Source organism: Serinus canaria, chromosome 2, assembly GCF_022539315.1.
Source record: "Serinus canaria isolate serCan28SL12 chromosome 2, serCan2020, whole genome shotgun sequence".
NCBI lineage: Eukaryota > Metazoa > Chordata > Aves > Passeriformes > Fringillidae > Serinus > Serinus canaria.
In genome coordinates this window covers 50,725,027-50,747,194 of record NC_066315.1, presented here as the reverse complement: position 1 = coordinate 50,747,194, position 22,168 = coordinate 50,725,027, and the positions used below count along the sequence as shown (strand labels likewise).

General features: G+C 38.1%; 1 protein-coding gene across 7 annotated transcripts in view; it reads left to right on the top strand.

Annotated features, from left to right (window-relative positions):
* AMPH (amphiphysin) overlaps positions 1–22,168 on the top strand; it is a 130,467-nt gene that overhangs the window by 88,432 nt on the left and 19,867 nt on the right. For 6 of the 7 annotated variants that reach the window (XM_030234070.2, XM_050971747.1, XM_050971748.1 and 3 more), the window contains 10 exons: positions 57–142; positions 1,803–1,878; positions 2,751–2,833; positions 6,411–6,549; positions 8,048–8,176; positions 12,699–12,806; positions 15,493–15,516; positions 16,779–16,802; positions 19,427–19,459; positions 20,857–20,907. In XM_030234070.2, coding sequence (XP_030089930.1) covers positions 57–142; positions 1,803–1,878; positions 2,751–2,833; positions 6,411–6,549; positions 8,048–8,176; positions 12,699–12,806; positions 15,493–15,516; positions 16,779–16,802; positions 19,427–19,459; positions 20,857–20,907 — 753 coding nt within the window. Of the gene's footprint in view, positions 1–56; positions 143–1,802; positions 1,879–2,750; positions 2,834–6,410; positions 6,550–8,047; positions 8,177–12,698; positions 12,807–15,492; positions 15,517–16,778; positions 16,803–17,090; positions 17,592–19,426; positions 19,460–20,856; positions 20,908–22,168 lie in introns of all 7 variants that reach the window. The other variant, XM_050971749.1, reaches the window with a different exon arrangement.

Genomic DNA, 22,168 nt, shown 5'->3' with positions numbered 1-22,168 from the left:
TTTGGTTTTTTTATGTCGTAGTGATTTTAGAAGTCATCTGTTTCATTTTGGTTTAGGCAGAGGAAGAATTTCAAAAAGCACAGAAAGTGTTTGAAGAGTTTAATACTGACTTGCAAGAAGAGTTGCCATCTCTGTGGTCACGGTAAGCCTAGAGAGATACTGTTTGCAAGGCTTTAAATGGGGAGTAAGGAAAGGGAATCAGGGGATTTTAATGAGCTGACAGAAAATGGATTGCTGGATTCTTGAAGATTCCATCCTGAATCCATTCCACTCCATTTCGTTCTGAAATATTAAAAGGAAAAATGTATGCAAGTGCTCCAAAAATATATGTAATGTAAGTGTATTTATGCTTATTTTTTTCAATGTATGTTGGCACTTAAGATTCATTAGCATATCTCCATTCTGAGATGCAAAAATATTTCCATTTAGTGAGTAAATAATTATGCTAGAGCACAGAGTAGTCTGTGGTGATTTGGATCTACTTATAGGTCATTTTTTATTATAACTACACCAGAAGACAGATTTTATAGTTCTGCACTGATGTTAAATGGTTGTAATGTTAAATGATTTGATGGCATAGGTCATTCAGTCAAGATGTTTAATTATGAATTGTGTTTATACAGAAAATGCAGACAATATGAATGGGAGAACAAAAGAAGTAGAAAAATAAGCATCTCATTAGTGTGTTATGTTCTTTAACATTTGACAATCTGGAGTGAAAATGTGAAGTATCCTTTGTCTTCTCTGCCTTCTAAATTAAATCCTGTTAATTTCAGACCAACAGAGGATTTCCTTGCTGTATTTCTGCCTATTTCAGTGTAAACCTTCTTAGCACTTAGGGATATTTGTTTTATGGGCCTACTAAAAGTAAAACTGCATATGAATGACTTAGAGTGAGGGCCCTTTTACTTCAGTAAATTTTGTATAAAGAAGCAGTAGCTAGTCTCAGGGAAAGGTAGAATTTAATTTGAGCAATATGCATAATTTAGTAAGCAATTCCTTTCAGAGTCCTTTACTTTAGTTATTAAAATTCTTCAGAAAGAAAAAAATCTATTGAGTTGACATTTTGCAGGCTTATTCTTATTCCAAAGACAATTTTTATTAATCAAAGTTGGGCGAAATTATGGAAGTTTTAAGTAGGAAAAAGAATAAAACAAAACGTTAAAAAATAGCTTCTGCTTTTGAAATGGAGAAGTATGTAATAATTCACCCCAAGTAAGCAGATTCTTGATGACATACACAGAAATGTCTAGTCTATATTAAATTCTTTTCTTTTATATACGTGTGCATGTGTTTCAGAGCTGAGCTTGGGATGCCCACGCCTGGGCTGTACTGAGCTGTATACATTAAAGCTGACCCAAGATGCAACTGGTTCCCCTTGATGCTGTGATAAAATTTGGGCACAGGGGCTCACAGTGCTGGAATGGTACCTTTCTCCTTTCAAGAAATGGTTGTGTGCAGTCTGGCGGGAGATGGAAGCCCAGAGCATCTTTCCTTCCCTGTGCTTGTGCTGTAGTTGAGACCATCCTTTTCCACTCTTCTTTAAAAAAAGCTGAAGACATCTGATGTGAAGTAGTCTCAGCTTGGTTGACTGGATGGTGTGAAACGCATATCTTAACACTAATGGAAATAATCATGAACAAATTAGTCTGAAATTTTGACATTTCATCATTTGCTTTGCTGAGAATAATATTCATGAATGTTGTTTGTAGTCCAGAAAAAAAGTTAATTAATCTGCCTTTGTGTCCCTCCCACACATACCTTTTATTCTCTCTTTCCTTCCTTTGTGCCATCCTTCGTAGACGAATTGGCTTCTATGTGAACACCTTCAAAAATGTATCCAGCCTTGAAGCCAAGTTTCACAAGGAAATAGCTTTAGTGAGTAAACTGACTATCTCATGTATAATGGATTATGATATGCATGACAGACAAAAAATACCTTATAGTAAAAATCTAGCAGAGGCACACATGAGAATTTGCCATAGATCCAGATTTGTGCTATAATCATAATATTAATTTCTACTTGCCATATTTTTTCTCTCCTTAAGGAAGGAGCAACCCCTACAATTTTGGACTGCAGTGCATTATCAGTTGTAGCACTAAATTCACTTTCTATTTTTATAGTTTACTGTTGCCTTCAGTATTTTTGCTGTGTCCAATTGTTAAGCACCTCTTTGCTTTAATCAGTAGGAAAAAAACATGACAAACATTCCCTTCAAGTCTGCTATATGCATTGTCAGCAATGCAACATTTTATCAGTGACTCTTAGGCAAATCAAGCAGTTTCACTGAGGATCTTGTGAATGCACCTGGCTAAATGGGAGTGTATTATCTATAACAACCTTCAAATTGGAAGCAAAATTTTTTTGAAAATTCACTTTACTGAATCTCTGAAAATTTGGATTAGATTTTTCAGGAGAAAACATGGATCTTCTTGGTTGCCCATGTTGCTTTTTAACTTCAAATGACCTCCTTCATCAGAGCTCACATAGCAGTCAGCTATACTTATGAACTTGTTCTCTAAAAAACAGCTCATGTTTTTTAAGCATTGCTATTATCGTTGATTCTGTGGATTTTGATGGGTTTCTCTTTAGGCTTTTGTGGCACTGAGAATTTGTGGAAGGCGTTTATACTGTAACATAAAATTATCAAGTAATCATTTATCAAAGCAGATTTATCATTTTAATAATGTCCTTTTAATCATGACTATAGTTGTTCACATAAACTCAGGCAACTGTTTTGTTTTCACAGTTATGTCACAAGCTATATGAAGTGATGACAAAGCTGGGGGATCAGCATGCAGACAAGGCCTTCACCATTCAAGGGGCACCAAGGTGAATTTATTGCCTTCTTAATGAATTGCATTGCTCTAGGCTTTGTGGGTTTCAGCACAGGTAGTAATCACCTACACCATGTGTAACACCTACACATGGTAACAGGCATTATTTGTTCAGGATGGTATTCAGGATGGTAGATGAAGATATCTGGGATGAAATTCTTCTCAACAGGAGTAAATGCAAAGCTTCCTTCTTCACTGACTATTTTTCTAGAAAGTCCTTTCAAAAACAAAAAAGAATGAAGGCTGTTTCAGTTTAGCCAAGCTCATTGTAGACTGTTACATCAATTTGCACCAAGTGTATAGCTCATTTATTCTTAGATGCTTAGTTTACAGCTATGTTGCTAACTCTCATACTTTTTTAAAGCCTTGAAATAATGATATATTATTATATATTATTATTATAATGATATAGCTCCTAATATTAGGTGAGAATCCCAAACTTTGAATGTCAGCTTTCATCTTTTCTACTTACGGGGAAAAGTAAAGATCTGAGGGCACATCATAAAAGCAAAAAAAGCTGAAATAAAGAGAATGTCACAAAATACCATTTTTTTAAGGACTTCCAGGCAAAATCTTGTTTTAAAGCACAAAACCAAAAGGAGTTTAAAATCAGATGGTGCTTTCTAAAGGTCAGGAGATGCCAGTACAGTATTTCTGTACTGGCACCAGAGGTGTACTTTCTGTACTTTCAACAAATGTAGCATTTCTGCCATAATTTTATTTCTAATACTGATGTGCAGAAAAGGTTGAAATGTAAAACAGTGAGACTTATAAAGACACAATGATATTTAGAGTTATTATACAAAGCCTGAATTTCCATTTAATCCCAGCTAGTCATAAGCAATCTGAACAATGTTTCATAGCTTTTCACATCCCACTCTAAGGGAAACCGTAGGTGATTCTTTTTAATGGATTTCTTGGACAAAATCAAGCACAAACGAGGCAATTATTATATCTGAGAACTATTTAATGATAAAGAAGGATATGTGTCCCTACTGGAGAGGGATAGAAAGTTAAGCAGAGAAGGGAAAACAAAGACGGAGAGAGAGAGAAAGCAGGCCAGCGTCAGAAGGCGACCGCCAGAGCCCCGGGCTGCACCGGCGGCATCCACCAGCAGGTGGAGCCTGCGCTCCCTGCCGGGGGGAGGCTGCGCAGCTCTCGCCAGAGCGCGGCTTCCATGGCCGCAGCCAGGACGGTGCCGCGTCGAGGGCGGTGGGATGCGGGGAGCAGGCGCTGGGGCGGAGCGGCGGGCAGGCTGCTGCCGGAAGCGGTGACGCTTTTAAGACTAGACGGACCGCATGAGGAGAGGGCGGAGAGTCAGGGAAGAAGAAGGGAGCACGGGCCGACCGAGGCAAACCTCTAGAGAAGCCCCTCGGCTCAGAAACTGAGACAGCGGGGTTTGGTTGGAGCGCGGTTAAATGCTTTTATGTGCTCAGGCTCCTCCCACAGTCCGCTCCTTGTGGGACGACCATTGGCTAGTCAGGGGAATTTACGCTGGACGGCGCGGATTTCCCCGCTTGCAGAGGGAGGCTCTTGCAGCGCCGTGGTAGAAGACGTGTCTGCCCTGATTGTCTGTCAGGCAAAGTTTCCATTCTTTAACGGGGTTGCCTGCTTAGGGACTGTAATGCCAGCGGTCTCTACCTCCTCGTGTGTGCTAGCCACCTTCTGCACGTCTTACTGCTCAGCCCATGTAGAAATTTTCCACCCAATGTCAGAAAATCGGTTTATAACACAAAAGCCAGATAATGTTGAGGCATAAATAAGAACTAATTGGTTTCTCACATAGCTACTGCTAATTTGCCCTCAAGATGGAGGTAGATTAGCAACAATTAAGACTAACCAAACAACATAACGTCTGCCTCAAAAATATGGAAGATATTAATTTGATTTAATCTCAATTCGGAAGAACAAAGAATGAAATCTGAAACTTCTGACGTAATGCAAAATTCAGAACTGCTTTATAAGCACATCACTAGAATTTGTATTTTAGTTTATTTCGGTGATAATCCATGTGCTCATCTATTACATATTGCCTTCGGAGCTCTTAACTTTGGCCCATTTAGGATGGACTCACAATTTGGACTATATTCCCATAAAGGATTTGTAAAACACTTTTATGCAATGTAAAATAATGTAGTGTTGGAAGATTTCCAGCGCATTTTGTAAACAGCAGGTATTTTATCCACCTGTGTCTTTTACACCCATGTCCAACATGCACATGCTCATTCCCACTGAATTATTCATTCCATTACTGGGAAAAAAAAGAATTATGTAACAAAATTATTTTTACTGCAAATTACTACATGTCATTTGATGTGCTGTGAACTTACTTTAAAAAAGCTTTCTGAAAATCCATTTTTTCTGTTACTTTGTTACTGTCTTTTGCTGTCCTATTTTCAGAGCCTTGTGTGAAAATCTGGATAGATTTTGACTTCCCTTATTAGTGATGATAGTCTAAAAGACTACTAAGTGGGTCTTCATGAGATAAAATAGCTTTCCATTTTAGACGCATGAGAAGTTGATACAAGACAAGTACAATATCTAATCTTTCTTTTAAAGAACTGCATAAAAAGAAACATCTTAAGAACTTGTGTGCTACTCAATACTCTGTCCTGTAGGCAAAGATTATACCCTGGAACATAAATTTCTTAATGCCTGCTTATTTTTTTCTCTTTTAATATTTCCACAGAAAGAGGTGGTGAGTGTGAGCTGAGTTTGTCCTTCCAAAGAACAGTTTTTCTTGTGTTAGAATTAGGATCATGTTTATGCTGTGGTCTCAATCAGGTAGTGCTTCTGCTCTCCCTGAGGATGTGTACGAGTCGCTTCTACTGAGTACTGTGGTTGTTGAGTACTGTAGTTCATAGCCTCCCTCATTGTAAGCTTTAAGCATATCTAGGTAGCTGGATATTTTCTCAGTGTTTGCACCAGAAAAGCATAGTGTTTCCCACCTTTCATGGGAAGTGCAGATGCTTTCTATGACTTCATCAGATCTTTTCTTAGTATCAGCAGAGCTCTGTTGAAGTCACTAGACTGCTGCTTGTTTAAAATTGTTGCAATTTGTCCTTCTAAATAGTGATATCTTTATAATAATCTTGACTGTGTTCTGTTTTATTGAAACCTTTCTGAAGTTGCTGAGCTTTTAAAATTATTTGCAGTATTTTTTGTTATGCCTTCCCATGGTTTTTTCAGAGTGTTCTGTTCCAAGAAGTGTGTGAAATAAAGACAGTAGATCCATGTCACATTTTATACTAGTTACAAATTTATAAGTGAAGAGGTATTTCAAGTGCAGAATCTGAAAAAATGCAGGTACTCTTGTTTTCTTCAAGTTACAATGATCAGGTAAACAAATGTTCCAAAAATCAAGATCATTCAAAATTAAAACTTCCTTTAACACTGAATTTTAATTGTCTTTAATTGGAATTTTACTTTTAGTCACTATATGGCTTCATTCATCTCCAATGTGTACTCTCTTTTGTGGTCACTGACATTACATCAGGGATACAGTTCAACTGTTGCAAGGTGATAAGTCAGCAAGATATATATGTCCTTGCCATTCCTTTGCTTCTGTCTAGTGATTCAGGTCCACTCCGCTTTGCAAAAACACCGTCTCCACCAGAGGAGGTCTCTCCACTACCTAGCCCTACTGCTAGTCCCAATCATATGCTGGCACCCGGGTCTCCGGCACCAGCCCGACCTAAGTCACCTACACAGGTAAGGAGATACCTAGCAGATGAACCTGACCTGTTGTGCAGTGAAAGATAGCTGAGATGATGTACATGGTGGGTTTTTCATCTAGGCTGTGACTGAGTAGTGGCTGGGAGGCTATTGGTTCTGTTGCCATCTGTTCTGTTCATCAGTTGTTCATCCCTGTGTCACAACATGAATAGAAAATGTTTTTTTATATTAGGGGAATGAAGAAAATGTTAGGTGATTGGTGAATTGATGAGACTTGCAGTGACAAAGCAAAATACTTCTTAAAAAGTTGCATTGTCTCTAAGGACCCATATACCAGCAATGACAGTTTGAAAAGCCTATTTCTGAAACTTCCATGTGAATTTTTGTACATTATATATTTCTGCTCTTTATTCATCTTCAAATTTATGCTTACGTTAGGAAAAATTAGCCAGTGAATATCACTGATCTGGCCAATCTCTAAAACAATGAAAATAAAGCTAGCTGAAATACTGCTCTGCTAATTACTGATAGTTAAAGTCTTATTGGTTGTTTCAAACACTGTTTGGGAAGTTTGACACTGTTTTAATCAATGGAGCAACTTGTATTCTCACTGGTATTGGTAAAATAAGAATTGGTTTAATTCATTAGTTCCATCTGTAGCATGAGTTGTGTATGATACTTCATGTGCATATCAAAGACTTGTGTTGATGTTCTAGATGTTTTTGGAATTGGGATACCTTCTGTGCTGATTGTTTCTATGCTGTCTGCACATCTAATTTTGTATCTAGTGAGCATGCTTATTTTCTCTGGTCTCCCAAAATGTGGCAACTCACTGCCTGAGTATTCACCTGGTAGGACTCAGCCTCATTGGTGCTGATGGTCTTGTATCACTATACCACCTGAGGATTTTTTTTTTGTGGATTTATTTTATTGGGTTTTTTATAGATTTAAAAATTATCCAATACTATTTGGTATTATTCCAAGCAACTAGTTTGTCACAGTAATGTGAATCTCTGGAGAGCAGGAGGAATATAGTGAACTAGGCACCTTTGAAGTGCTATAGGTCCCAGAGATTATATGGTCTTAGCATTAAGTACACTCTAAGGCTAGCAACAGGTGGGCAGTGACAAAATCCCAAAGTGAAACACAAATGAACTCAAGAAGCCAAAAAGCTTTAGAGGCATTGTTTCTGTGCAGTATCACCCTTCCAGCTATTGGCCGCCTAGAAGAGCTAGCGTCTTGTGCTGTGTACCTGTCACAGCAGAAAAAAAAATAACCAAGAGTTGCTTTTGTATCAAATCTGAAACCTTGAGTTCAAATAGGGTTGTTTTGCTCTTCCCATAATGTTTATTTCCAAGTACTTGGTGGTGAACAGCTAAACAGTTCCATTCAATACATGGCTTATTCCCATGGCTTATTTAGGGTGAAGCAGCCAGTAGTAAAAAGTAAAAACCTAAAACAATTTGTTTAGGTCTAGCTTAAAGATTTTCTTTTATCCCTGAACTAGTCTGTGACATTTTTACTGTCTGCCTAGCTGAGGAAAGGTCCACCAGTTCCACCACTGCCTAAACTCACACCCACGAAGGAGTTGCAACAGGAGAACATCATTAACTTATTTGATGACAACTTTGTCCCAGAAATCAATGTGACAACCCCATCACAGGTAAGCTTCAGTGAATTCTATAGAGATCCAGCCATGTAATCGCCCTAAGCTCTCCAAGATAGTGCCCCAGGGACTGACCTTCGTGGGGAGGGAGGAGGAGGGTGAAGGTACAAGGCAGAGGCATATTTACCACTTTCTTTTATCATGAAAGAGTTACACATATGGTGTTTTGCCTTTGAATAGGTCACACTTAATCACTCAAAAGGGCTAACACTGATAACATATTGAAAAAAAGAGCAATTTCCTGAGAGGTCTGACTGAAAATACTGTGGTACAGTCATGTTTGATATTTAAATGCATCCAGGTTGCATTACTAGCTGAGAGTTGATCTAAGATTTTTTTTTTTAATGCTAAGCGTCTCTAGTGGAACTTTACAAAGCTCCTTCATTACTTCTGTTTCCTTCATCAAAATCTCTTCCGTTTCCTTCATTTAAAAGTATTCTGTCTTTCTGTTGAGTAATTTTTAAAAAATTAAACTTGGCTGAAACTTTTTTACAGTTATAAAAACCAGCTGGATGTTTCATTCACTTGGCTTTGCTCACAGAAACAGTAGCTGCACAGCAGAGAAGGGTTCAAAATTCATTTTATCTTATTATTATGGTATTTTTAAGTTGCATATAATAAACAGAAAAGCCAGAATTGTGCAAAATAAGTCCATAAAATTTGTATTCAGCTATTCTGCTTTTATATAGTAAGAGTGATTACCATTTTTTTTCAATAATGGACCCTTTCTTTCATGGTAACTGCAACTCTGAAATCCAAGCCTGCATCTGGTAGATTGGAGAGAAGTATGTAGATCTGAAGCTTATGCAGAATGTTTAGGAATGTCTGTTTTCATTTGAATCATCTGTTTCTTCTAACTCATTTGACAACACAGGAGAACAAAGGCAGAGCAATGAAAAATGTATTTTATACAATTTGAACATGTGATGCTTTGTTTTCTTGTGGTAGGGAGAAAGAGGCATTGCTGTGTATAGAGATCTATTTGGAAAGGATTTATTTATAGTTAAGTCTCCATACAAATAAAGACTTAAAGGCTACTCCCAAAATGCAGCTGCTGGTAGGCACTCTTTCTGAAGGCAGATGTCAGGTCTTCTGCATCACTCTACCCTGCCTTCATAGGAATTAATTACTGTAGGAGCATAAGCCTTGAAATCACTGGTAAGAGTTGGTGTAACCTGAGCTAGATATGGCCCCTTGCATTAAATACTGTATCTAACATGCATACATCAAGCCATCCAGGGAAGCAGAAATGAAACTGGTTTGCTTTTCCATTAAGAGATGACATCAGAACAAGGCTTTAAATTAGTGTAAGTCAAATTTTCAGAATCCTTATAACCTTTCTGTGAGAGATTGGCATAGAAATGGAATGGCATAATTAAAGTGGGCATGCTTCTGAGAACTGAAATATTTTCCTCATCTCTCAAGGAAAATGGATCTCCCTTTAGTGAGTGATTTATGTCCTTCCCTCTTCCACAGTCAATGACCAGGGAGTATCCTAAGCTATTCCCTGGCCATCAATCATTTACACTTCTGCATCCACAAAGCCCACCTGCATCACTAAAGCATCTTTACTATATTTGAGATCTCTCAGTAAGTTTGGACATACCCAAATAATGTGATGTATAGATTTTGTATCCTTGTGTATGTGAACCAGTTAAGGAAAATATAGCATGAAATCCACAGGAAATAGGAACTTACTCCTCTTGATGTTTAGGGCTCCTCCTAAATTCCCAAAGCCCTTGTTGAGCAGTATGGAGAAAGCTATTAGGCCTGCAGAGCCTGCAGGACTTCCCAAGGGACCACCTCTGGTGTCCCAGACCCTGCTTCTGCAGAGGCACAAAACCAACAGACTGATGAGAAGAGCTTTGCTGCTTTAGTACAGTGTTTTGGAGGGGATTACAAACAGGCTAAACTTTTGTTTCTTGAAACACAAATATCCTATAATTTTTGTTGTTCCTCCTTTACTAAGCAATACTGACGCATTCGCTGCATTAGTGCGCGATGGTGAAAGACAGTTCTGCTTGATGCTGTTGAATATTTGTTCACTGATTCAAAAGTGTCTTACACATCCAGGTTATTCATTGTCAAAAATGGACTTAATTACTGTCTAGTAAAAGAAGGAGGTGAGAAGATTAAATATCTGGTTGACCAGATGAAAGGATCATTCAGAAATGTGTGTTCTTTGCTTCTTCTTTCTTCTTTTCTTCACATCACATTTCTCCCTGCTGTCCAGTTACTAACATGGACATTGTAGGCCTTTATATGCCCCCTACAGATACATATGTGTCTGAGTGTGCCTGACAGTTCTAAAGTGAATGGTCCATAACTGCTAAGGCTACTTTAAGGCTTGTACAGACTGTGTACAGAGAGAGGGTAACAGTTCTGGTAGTCCTTGAAGGTTTCTTGTGCCTTCTTCATTCCTTGTACATACCTTTAGGAGGTACAGCCTTGCCTCTGCCACAGCTGCCTCTTTCGAATGTTTAATTTATTCATGCTTCATTATGCTCTAGTGGAATAAATACAGTATATTTGGCAGACCTTCCTGTCATAGCTTTGTCCCTTATTGAGCGGCTTCCTGAGGTCCCTGTTTCTCCTGCACATCCCGGTAATGTGATATCTTAGGTACTCTGTATGTTTATTTGGGGCTTTGTCACTAAAGTTAAGATGAGTGTTCTCTTCATTTTGGTCTGCGTGGCATGGGTAACTTGGCTATCAGTGATCAGTACCCTGTGACTTTCGATACCTTATCTGGTCTATGGCCTAAGAAGATAAATCAAGGCAAGCAATGTTGGTACTCCTGATACCTTCTTCTACTAGAGTCTCTTAGCCTCCATTCTTTTGCTGCTCTGGGGCTTGCTCAACGTGATTTCTACCAATTTAGTAAGCCTCAGCAGACTACTTTGCCACAAATTTATTCACTCTTTCAGCATGTGCACATTTTTCACATTCACAGTACCTGAAGCTGAGAAGGTCCCCAGCTAGACCCTGTGCCTCATGGAGCAGCACCGCTTCTTTATTTTACATTTGCCCTCATGAACTTTGCTGCCAACTGCTTTCCTGCCTCCCTGAAGAATCAGGGAGTAGCCAAACCCCTGTGCCTCTCACACTGATATAGACATCACGCCTAGCTCCTCTTACAGACTGAAGAGTTTTAGGTCACTCTGTCACTCCTAACATGGGAGCTGAGTAGCCCTTTTGACCATGTTTGCAGGTGACACAGAGAGTTAAGGTGTTTTGTGGCATAATGGAAGCCATTAATTACCTAACTTTGAACATCTGTTTACCAATAGTAACAGTAATTTGGAATGTTTATACTCTTAAATGTTTTAATAACAGAAAGTCTTTGCTCATTATTTTTACTATCATTGTCATCATCTTTATTATTATTATCTCCTAGTTTTGCTGGGTTTATACGTGCCATATTGCAGTAGACTTGCCCAGTCGTACAAGCTCTCTCACTGTTTAACTGAACAACTAGCAGTAGGCAGTACTAGCCTTGTTAGCAAGACCAAGATGCTTGCCTAGAATATTTACAATTAATGATAATTAAATCTCAGCTATAGTTTCACACTAATTAGAATTTTATGTTGAAACACACTGATAGTTTTTTCAAGTTAATTTATAGCAGAAAAGACCTGTAGCCCATTGGACATATATATGTGTATATATTTTTATAGTGACCTCAGAGGCCTTGGCTAATTTATTAATTGCAAGCCAAAAAGACTCAACCCTGGTAATCCAGTTTAATAAGACCATATCATAGAATCATAAAATGTTTTTGGTTGAAAGAGACCTTAAAGATCATCTAGTTTCTTCCCCCTGCCATGGACAGGGATAGCCCTCACAAGACCAGGTTGATCAATGCTCCATCCCACTTGGCTTTGAACACTTTTAAGGATGGAACATCCATGACTACTACTCTGGGCAACTTTACTTGCAGCCTTCCAGTGGACAACGTTACTGGGCAACCTTCCAGTTGCTCTGGGCAACCTTCCTTACTATCAGATGTTTCCTAAAGTTTAGAGCTAAAGACAACATTAATTGTAAATTGGTATACATGTTCAGAATCAAAACTTAATTCAAATGCATTCAGATCCTTCTGTATTGGCTTTTTACTAATGTCTGTGTTTGGGAAGAGACTAACTTCTTAGAATGTATGGGCGTTGGGTGTCATTTATGTAGTTTTTAACTTTGATTGTGTCTCAAAGCACTTTAAAAGGGCCTTCAACATCAAGTGATGCACACTCAACACTTCTTTGAAAGGGCTGTGACTGTTTAGCCTGAAAAGGCAAACCTCTATTACAGAGAAACCAAAGACATCATAAGAGTGAATCTCGTAAAAGTAAAACTTATACCAAACTCAGGAAAGTCTTCAGAGCTTCTTCCCCTTCTGGTGTGCACCATAGCTAGTAAATCTGTGGGGTGTTTTGGTTTTTTTTCTTGATCATTTTAATATTTTACTGCACAGGGCAGCTTTTAAAAGTTAAGTTTTTCAAGAGTTATATTTCTCTTCTAAAAGAATGAAGTACCTGAAGCTAAGAAAGAGGAATCATTACTGGATTTGGACTTCGACCCTTTCAAGCCAGAAGCTGTATCAACAGGAGTTAGTCATTCACCCATGTCTCAGGTATCTCTTTGCCTTGCCATAGTCAAAGCATATGAATGCAATATACTGTGTTTAGTAGAAAAGGTTTGCCTCATGTATTAATAAGGAGTATCTGAAAAACTTTATCTTCCTGAGAAGCACAAGTCAGCCTTCTGTCTTCCCCGTCAGTAATAATGTACTTGATGGTGTACTGGAAGGAGAGGAAATTGTTATGTGGTAAAATGAGATGTCTGCTGATGAGAATGGTTGTTGGTACCTTTACCTTGACTTTAGCAAGCTATTACTTTCCATCGTTAGAATAACTCATAGTGTAAACATTATTATTCTCCAGTGCCTGTTTTTCTGACAACTTTTCTGACCTGACTTTGATTCTTCATGTCTGGAAAGATACCTTAGAGGACCTAGGTCTCATGGAGTCAGCATGCAGTTGCTTTACTCTGATGGAGTTTCTGTATCAAGCAGTGGTATGATCTGACTGGTTTTGCTATTGATCTACTTTAGGCCTAACCTCAAGGAAAATTAGAGTATGGAATAGGGTGTTTTCTTATAGAATGTCGTGTTATTGAAAGTCTACATTCAATAGTAATATTTGTAATGGTAGCTTTTTGCAGCAATATGAAAAAAAGAAAGAGGAAAACTAAAATAAAAAAAAAAAAAGAAAATTCTTATAAATCAAGTTGCTGATATTCATTGGCTTATCCTACAGGACATGCTATTTTAAAATCTAGAATTCACCTCACTACCCAAAGGCCAGGTAGCAAAGTAGGGAAGATCTCATGGCCCACATGTCTGTATCCCTGTATTGTACACAAAGAAACAATGTTAATACACTGTTAGCAAGACCTATCATTCATTAATCTGGCTTGTTCTGTGAGACATGAGAAGACTTGTCAGCTGTTCAGAACTGCAGCACTGGGAAAGGATTGAGAAGACAAGAAGCTTTAAGGCTGACATGGTCCTGATTCTCTGCTGATCTCTACCTCAGTTAATTAATTTCTTATTCAGTGTGAAGCCCTAGTTATGTAATGAGATCTGTAGCGATCTTTGACGAGGTATGTGCTGTCAGAAAAAGAATGCACTGTCAACACTCTGAACATTAGCCAAATTTTCTCATTGAGATTTGCTATGAGAAGTGTTTCATTCTAGCAAAAGCTTTGTGCATTTTACTTGTTATGTTTTTTCTCCTTTTAAACAGAGAAAAGGAAGGGGAAGGCAAATGACATTCCATAGCATTCAGCAGTGACAGAAAAGACTAAGTGGGACTTTGCTAACTACTCTTTCAGCTTGTTTTATAATAATGCTGATTAGAGCAGTGGGATCATTAAACAAAAGATACTTAACTCTTATGACAGAACATATTTGTTCTGACATCATATTGTACAGATTGTAGAAAAGTTTATTACTTTAGTGAAAAACAGTTATTTTATATTCAACTATGCCATGAAATACAGAATATAATTTTGTGTAGAAAATTTGTATTAAAAAAGTAACATAGTAACTTTTCATATAGGGGCATAGGAAGAATTCACTGAGCAGTTTTACTCACTCCTTTCGCCTTTCTGCAGAACAAAGGCATATGAGAAAAAATGGCCCACATCTACAAGAACTGTGGATGAGTCAGAGCACCATGATTTTAGAAGGGAGGACAGCCCTGCAGTCTGGGTCTTGTTTTCCCTGGAGTTGACAGGGTGATTACTATGGCAGTATAGAGAGAATGAAACCTGTGGCTGGAGAGCCCTGTGCTTGCAGGGAGATTAAGAAGAGAGCCTTATATGGTATTTCCATATGTGTATAGTTTTTGCTTCAGTCATGGATATTTTCCATTCAGGAAACAGCTGAGGTAGGAGTGTGGAGAGAGAGGTAGTCATCTGTGCATGATTCCTTGGAAGGCCTGGCATGACTTGTCTGTTGTTAATTTAATTAATTACCTCCCTCCACTATGCCAGGGTGATCCAACCACAGTAGGTGAGCCCTGGTCTGTCCTTCCTGCAGTTGCTTTTCTGTTTCTATGGCTGCATTAGAAAGGACCTTTCTAAACCTGTCTGGCTCTCTTCTCTTTTGATACGAACCAGCAGAGTTCCGTCTCATGTGGTGGGCTATAAATATTTGGCATGAAGTCTGCTGCTTTTCTTTCATTTGTTTGTTTAGCTCTTCTGTTGAGAGGTCACTAGCATTAATTAACAGACTGGACAAGAAAAAGAAAATATTAGTCAGCTTTCTTATTTCCTTTCCCAAATAGTATGCCATTTTCCTTTCTAGTGTCAGTGTTGTGAGGAAGGCCACTAATTCTCAGTGGTTATCTGTGTCATTTTTAACTGGCTAGAAAACCCCAACTTTGTAATCTCTTTAAAGCTGACACCTTGCAGAGGCGTGTATACCTATTGGAAGTCATTTAGTCCCCAGCTCCAAATGTGGCCATTACTCATGCACACATGTGGGTTTGCTGGAAAGCAACAACTACTTTGAAATGGGAAATACCAAAATGCATTGCATACTTCCCATCCTTTATAACAAAAAGTATTATGCAGATGTGTAGAGACATGCACATATGGACATGTGCTAATATATAAAATATGTATGTACTATAAGCATGCTTATAAATAAGTTCTCTCTTCTCATTTAATGGGCATTGTTATGAAGCATGTTGGACATACCATTCCGGAATGGTATTTTTCTGACAAGCTCTTTCTTTCGCTACTTTTTCCAGACATTGCCATGGGACCTATGGACGGTAAGCCTGACATACATAATAGTATTTCTGTGCCTCTGATTTTGTAACTTAAACTCACATTTACAATTCTTTTACCAAAAGCCGAGATAAAGAATTCACAGGCCATGAAAAAACTCTTTCAAGTATATGAAGCCACTGGGTATCTTTTAAAACTAACAACAAAAAATAATCTCTGTTACTTAGCCTACAAAACCTAAATGATGTCAGAAATCTAGGCTAAAAGATTCACAATCTTTGCAGCTAAGTGTGTTGCTTTTAATATGGCCAAAGTTCAGCTATTAGAAGGTAATAATGGATATTAGTCACTTGTTTTAAATACCTGACAGTGTCCGTTAACCCAGTGGACAACCATTTTCTCAAAACTAGGAGTAAAGAAAGAATTTAGCTTGTCTTTGTGAGCAATACAGTGAACTGGAGTTACTCACAAAAGAAACTGCTGCTATAAGAAACTGAATGAATCCTTCTTTCTTCCTCCTGGTGCCAAATCACATTAAATGATCTGCAGGAAGAAAACAACCCATTTTTTGTGAGCATTCTTTTGACTGTATGTAATGGAGTTAGCTAGGTTGACTTGACATGGAGCCTGGTATGTCCATGTTTGACCTTTTGTAGCTTCAGCCAGCACAGAAATCTGTGAATGCTTGTCATGTATTCAGATTCACAGCACAGTCTTTTTCACATTCCATGTATGATGTACATTAAATGTGTATGTCCTTATATTGAGTGAAGTTAAATAAGGTTTGATAAAAACAGTCATATATGTAGGCTAGCCAAAATTTCAAGGCTGCAAATATTTGGACTACATGAAATAACCTAGAAATGTTGAGAATGTATTGCTCTAAACTTAGATAGTTTTATTAATTTCTTCTTTTTGCACAGTTTATTTATAGCCTTTTAATGTTATGTATTTATTCTGTATTATAATTTTTTTCATCTTTGTTCTTTTTTTTTAAAAATGCCAGTGTACTTCATAGCTAAACATTTGAAATAAAAATGTTAGTGACTCACAGGGGAAAGCAAGAGGTGATCAATATTCAACATACATGAAGAACTTTTTTTATAATGTAATTCAGAGATTTCAAATTCAGAGGCCAGGAATTAGTCTTGGTTGGAGTGGTGGGAAAGGACCCACTGCTCCTTCCCCACTCTGATTTGGTAACTGCAGCTGGTTAGAGAGCTGCTAATTAATGAACTGCTGCTGTATCAAAGTAAATCATGTTCTTCTTTTCTGTGTTTTATGTGTATGACTTCGTTCTATACAGACAAGCAGCGAATTGGTGCAGCCGGTAAGCAAACCTCCCCCCAAAATGACAACCACTCTAGAGACTTCTTTAATCACGGTGGTGTAATGCATAGTTTTCTGGTTTTGTATATCAGTGCTGCTCTTTTGCATTACAATTTATTGCCTTCAGATATTGCAAATCACATAGCTTTTCCTAAAATTGCTTAATGTAGTCACTTCATTCTTTAGATTAAAATTGCTCTTGTAAAATATAAATGTTGTGTTTTCTCATCAAGTCCGCCTTTATCTTTTTCATCTTGTGTTTTTTCTTTGCTTTTCTGTCTGCTTAAAGCCTGATTCTTCAAAAAGTCTTTCCTTGTGTAACCTGATCATGGAGGAAACCCCAAACAGTGGGTCATCAGAAGATACTAACAGATCTCAAACTGATCTAGGTTCACTCAACTGGGGCCTAGATGTTAGCACACCCAGTATCAGCCAGGAAATTACTGCAGGCAGTTCTTTGCTTTTCCCCAGGGCAGAGCAAAACTCAAGTGAATCCACGGGTACTCTGCCTGCTAATGTTTGGCCTGCAGTAGGTGAGCAGGAGGATGCTGCACCAGGGCCAGCTTCTGTAAACGAAAACCAGAGGACTTCACTGGAGGACCAGTTGGATGCCAAAAGTGTCGTGTGGAAAGATGTGGTGACCAATCAGCCTTTAGAGAATGTAACCAGTTTTGAGGCACCCATCCTTGGAACTGATAGCTTGTTGAATGAACCACTCCCATGTGATGTGCAAAAGGCAGAGGAAGAGCATGAGGAAGACGAGTGGGCAGGTGTCAAGCCAAGTGAAAAGGTAGAGACTGGAGCTAACTACAAGGAGGTAGAAAGTACAGAGGAACTGGAAGAGCAAAGCTGTGAAACCAAAGGAAACAGTGAGGCAGAATTTCATAACGGTTTAGCAAAGTCAGATCTTGAAATTTTAGTCAGCACAGAGGTAGAAAATTTACAGGAGTTTGAAGATAATTATGGGGATACTGGGAGAGCTAGTGGTGGTAACCTAGAAAACTCTACAGAAGAAGAATTCAAACAGGTCAATGTCATTGAGGAGATGGATAGCGAAATACCATTGCTGAGCACAGGGCTAGAAAGTAGGGACAAAATAGGGGGGTACAACTGTAAGACTGTAGAAAGCACTGGCTCTGAACCTGAGAGAGTTCTTGGTATCTGGGATGAGGACCATGAAAATACATTTGAGGAGGCCTTAGATCAAACTGACAGTGGTACTGGACAGAGTACATCCATGGAGTGTATAAACACGAGGGCACATGTTGACCTAGACCACACAGGCAAGTACCTTCCAGATACTGGAAGTGATCCATGTGATGCTGAATTATTCAGTACAGAAGAGTCTGGTAAAGGAACTGAAGATAATAGCATCAGCCACCTCCCAAATGGTAGTACTGGTACTAAAGGTCAAGCTGCTGCTGAAGAACAGTGGACATTGCTACCCAAGGCAGCTGATGCTGCTAGCACAAGCTGTGATAATCCTTGCCTAGATAATGCAGATGACCAAGTGACAGGTAGGACAGCAACAGCAGCCACTGAAGTGATTAGCAGTAGTGTCCCTGAAGCCTTGGAAACAGAGCCCTGGCTGGCAAACTGGGATCCAACAGTTACTAATGATTCCTGGGGTTTTTCTAGTCTGTCAGATAGCCAAGCCAATGGACTGGATAATTGGCCCTTTTTCCCCAAGCAGCAAAACTCAGAGGAAGGTAACATGGAAAATGTTTGGTTAGGCATTAGTAATAAATGGTCTACAGAAGACCTAGGAGGTACTGATAACAGCTGGGGGGAAGTAGGTGCAAGCACAGGCCACATAATTCAGGAGACACTAGTAAAACAAGATTTGCCCAGAGAGCGGGCAGGCAGTAGCAATCCTGGACCGAGCAAGGAGATAGCTAGACCCTTGTCTCTGTTTCAAATGGGAAATTCCAGAAATGCTAGCACCGAGAGTTCAACTAGTCCTAAAGACAATGAGACCAACAACTCAGATTTATCTGAAGATGAAATTGCTAACCGGAGATATGGATTGTTGTACCAGGAAATTGAGGCTGATAAAGAAGAGGTACCTACCCCAGTGTGTAGTGTAGTCTAGACAAAGAGTTCCTTAGGCCAAGCATAAGCTTGTTGTTTATAAACATTCCATTTGTGTGTTTCCTACTGCCCTTCCTAAGTCCATGCTATTTCTTTTTTTGAAAAATTGCCATGCGACTCTTCATGGTGTAGTGCCCTTCAGCCCGTCAAGCAGGCTGACTAAATACATTTAAAAATGGTGAATGAAGCATTGAACTGTGAAGACAAATTGTGTCTGGCAGCTTTTTTGTTTTACCCATAGATCTTTAAATGCACCTGGTCTTTTTTTTAATTATTGTTTTTTAAAAATATTTAAGGTATTCTGTTTTTTCTTTTTCTCGTTTTCTTTAATGTGATGTCTGTTACCAAATACCACTGTTGTAAAAATTTCTTGCTGCCTTACCCTTCATTTTATTTTTTTTTCTCTTTTTTCTTTTTTGTTTCTTTTTTTTTTATGTCTGGCCTACATTTTTATTTTGCAAATAAAAATGTTTTAACTCATGTTCAGATTTAGTAAACAAATGATAATTTGTTTTGATCTTCACTTTTACTTAGGGATCCACCATAGCATTTAATGGATTTGCACAGGTAAGAAATAAACAGGTTTTGAGATTTTTTTTTTTTCTGTGCTATTAGGAAGGCACTAGAACTGGCTATAAAAATTCAGGAAATCTGTTCTACAGACAAGCTAAATTGAAACATCATATTGTCTCAAATCCGTACCTTGTCTATTGTCAGAAATTCTTAGGTGTTGCTAGAAAGATTCTAATACTCTTAAGACTTTTGGCAAGACAGAGTCTAAAGAGAAATATCTGACTGCCTTAGTGGGACAGCTGTTTTCTCCTAAAATGGCTAGTCTAGCTGTTTTATTGTGCTCTTTTGTGGATTATTATTCTCACAATCCCAAAATCTTGTTAAGCACATTTTCAGTTTCACCTATTTTCAGTAACTCTCTGTGTAAATATGTAGTGAGTTTTATTTTTTTCTTCATTTTTACTTAAGATACATTTTATTCTCAAAGTTTAACCTAAGTTATTTATCTGCTATGGTGCTGATAGTGAGTTTGTGGTATGCATCACAGAGATACAGCACGTAAACACACCGTGTTTATGCTTTCAGATTCCCGGGCTGTATTAAAATCCCAAATTTCAGGTGGAATACCTAGGGCCTTATTTTTTTCCAGCATTCTCTTAGAGACTGACTCAACCACAGCACACCCTGTACACCAAATTTTAAAAGTACCCAAAAAGGCTCAGCTTATACGAGGATGGAAATGAGTCTTTCTATGATTAACCATTCTGTTCCAGGACATTTAGTATAGTAAAGGATCCAGATGGAAGGGGCAAAGCACAAGGATCTGATAATTAAGACAAAATTTTTATCTGGAGAAAATACGTATTTTCTCTCTCCTCTGTGTTAGAAAAATAATTTGGCCCAGCAATAATATGCAAATTAATTGGTTCTGAGTGAGCAAGATGTTGGGAAACACCTCCATTTTTCTACTTAGTACAGGTAAAATTTTGTATTTGTAATTGCTATAGTTATTATTCAAATAAAAGCCCATGATCAAGAGGGAATTACCTTACAGCTGGCATACTCTGCAGGCACAGCCATGTGTAATCTACTAATTCAGAGTTCTACAACTTAGAAGTGCATTGCACCTTAAATGAAGTCCTTGTGAATCACATGTATTTAATGAAGGGTGTGAATCACATGTGTTCACTACCTTTAGTGAGGTGAAAAATGCTGGTTTAGAAACATTGAATATAAAACTGATAAAATAATGGTTTTAATATTAATGGTACTCAGATAATCTAAATAAATATAAATATAATTTTAGTTCCATTAATTTGCCATCTTATTCTATGTAAATGTACTTAGTGATTTTATCTGAGTAAGCCATTAAAAATCAGGTCTTTAATGGACACCTGCAAATATACTGTCTCAAATATTTTTACATTATTGTTTTTCATTTCTATGTCTAGGATATCTCTGCATTTACAGTGCAATCAAATGAGAATGTGGAAGAGCCTTTGGTAAGTTGTGTTGGGTTTTGTTTTCAGTCCTTTAAATCACACCACCTTATGCAAGTCTTCCATTTGGGAGAGTTGATGATATCATTGTAGTTGTAAATCCATATTCACTGAAACAATCTTTCACAAGGATAGCACAGAGCAAAAGAAAAGAAAACCAGAACATTGTAAGCTATGTTTATTTTATAAAGGTGTAGTCAAACAGTCTGTTCGTTTATTGCATTTAAGAAATTACTAGAATGAGTACTATGGTCCAGTGTACAGCAAGGAGCTGATACATATCTCAAAAATTGCTGTAATTTTATCAACTCACCACCATATCAATAGTGGACACAGTCTACTTCTAAGGAGGGCACAATCTTCTCAGAAGTGATCATACCTGGGCAGTTTCTTAGCTCCTCTTACGTCTTTGCTTACCCTGGAGCAAGGATGAGAATAACAGCATTGCTGGGTGAGTGCTATAGTTACTTAATAGCAGCAGGGTGATATTTAATGTTATTTAATGTGGTGTTTGTGCTCATGATGGTTACTGAATATCCTGAGAGTATTTTTATTCATAGCTGCAATGTGGTAAAATAATGCTTTTCAATGAGTGACTAGAAGCACATCAATGTAGTCTGCTCTATGTTACTTGTGATTTTAAGTCTGAAAGAATCTTCCATCATTAAATGTCAGGAAACACATTACCTGGGATAAATCTACTTTATATTTCTCATTTCAGTCCTATTTCTTATGAAATTCTCTAGAATTGTCATTAATGCACTACACAGAGAAATTTTTGCACAGTATTGTATAATATACGAGTGAGTGCTCCTTAATGCTCTGCCAAATCCTGAAGGTCTTCTCTGGCAAATTTCTCTGTACTTCATTAAAAATCAGCCTGCTTAAGGAGTGTATGCAAAGAATTGAGAAGCTATGGGGTTTTTTTTTTCCTGAAAAATCTCAGGAGGAGAAGGTCTTAAAGATGTTAAAGAATTTCATAGAAGCTGTCTCCTCATCACAGGAGATACCACATTCTAGCCAGCAACCTGTTATCAACTGCAAAGCAATTGCTTTTGAGCTTCATATTATGCTGAGCAATTTGTTCATGGCAAATTAATCATTGGGGCTTATGATAATCTGATTGAGTCAGCCAAATTTATAAATCAAATCTGCTGAGCACAGCTTGGAGCTCTCCTCTTGTTAGGTGCATGTATTTGCAGAGTAATGTCTCTATTGGAGATCACTCTTCTGCTGTGAGCTGTTTTGCCACAAGACTGAACAT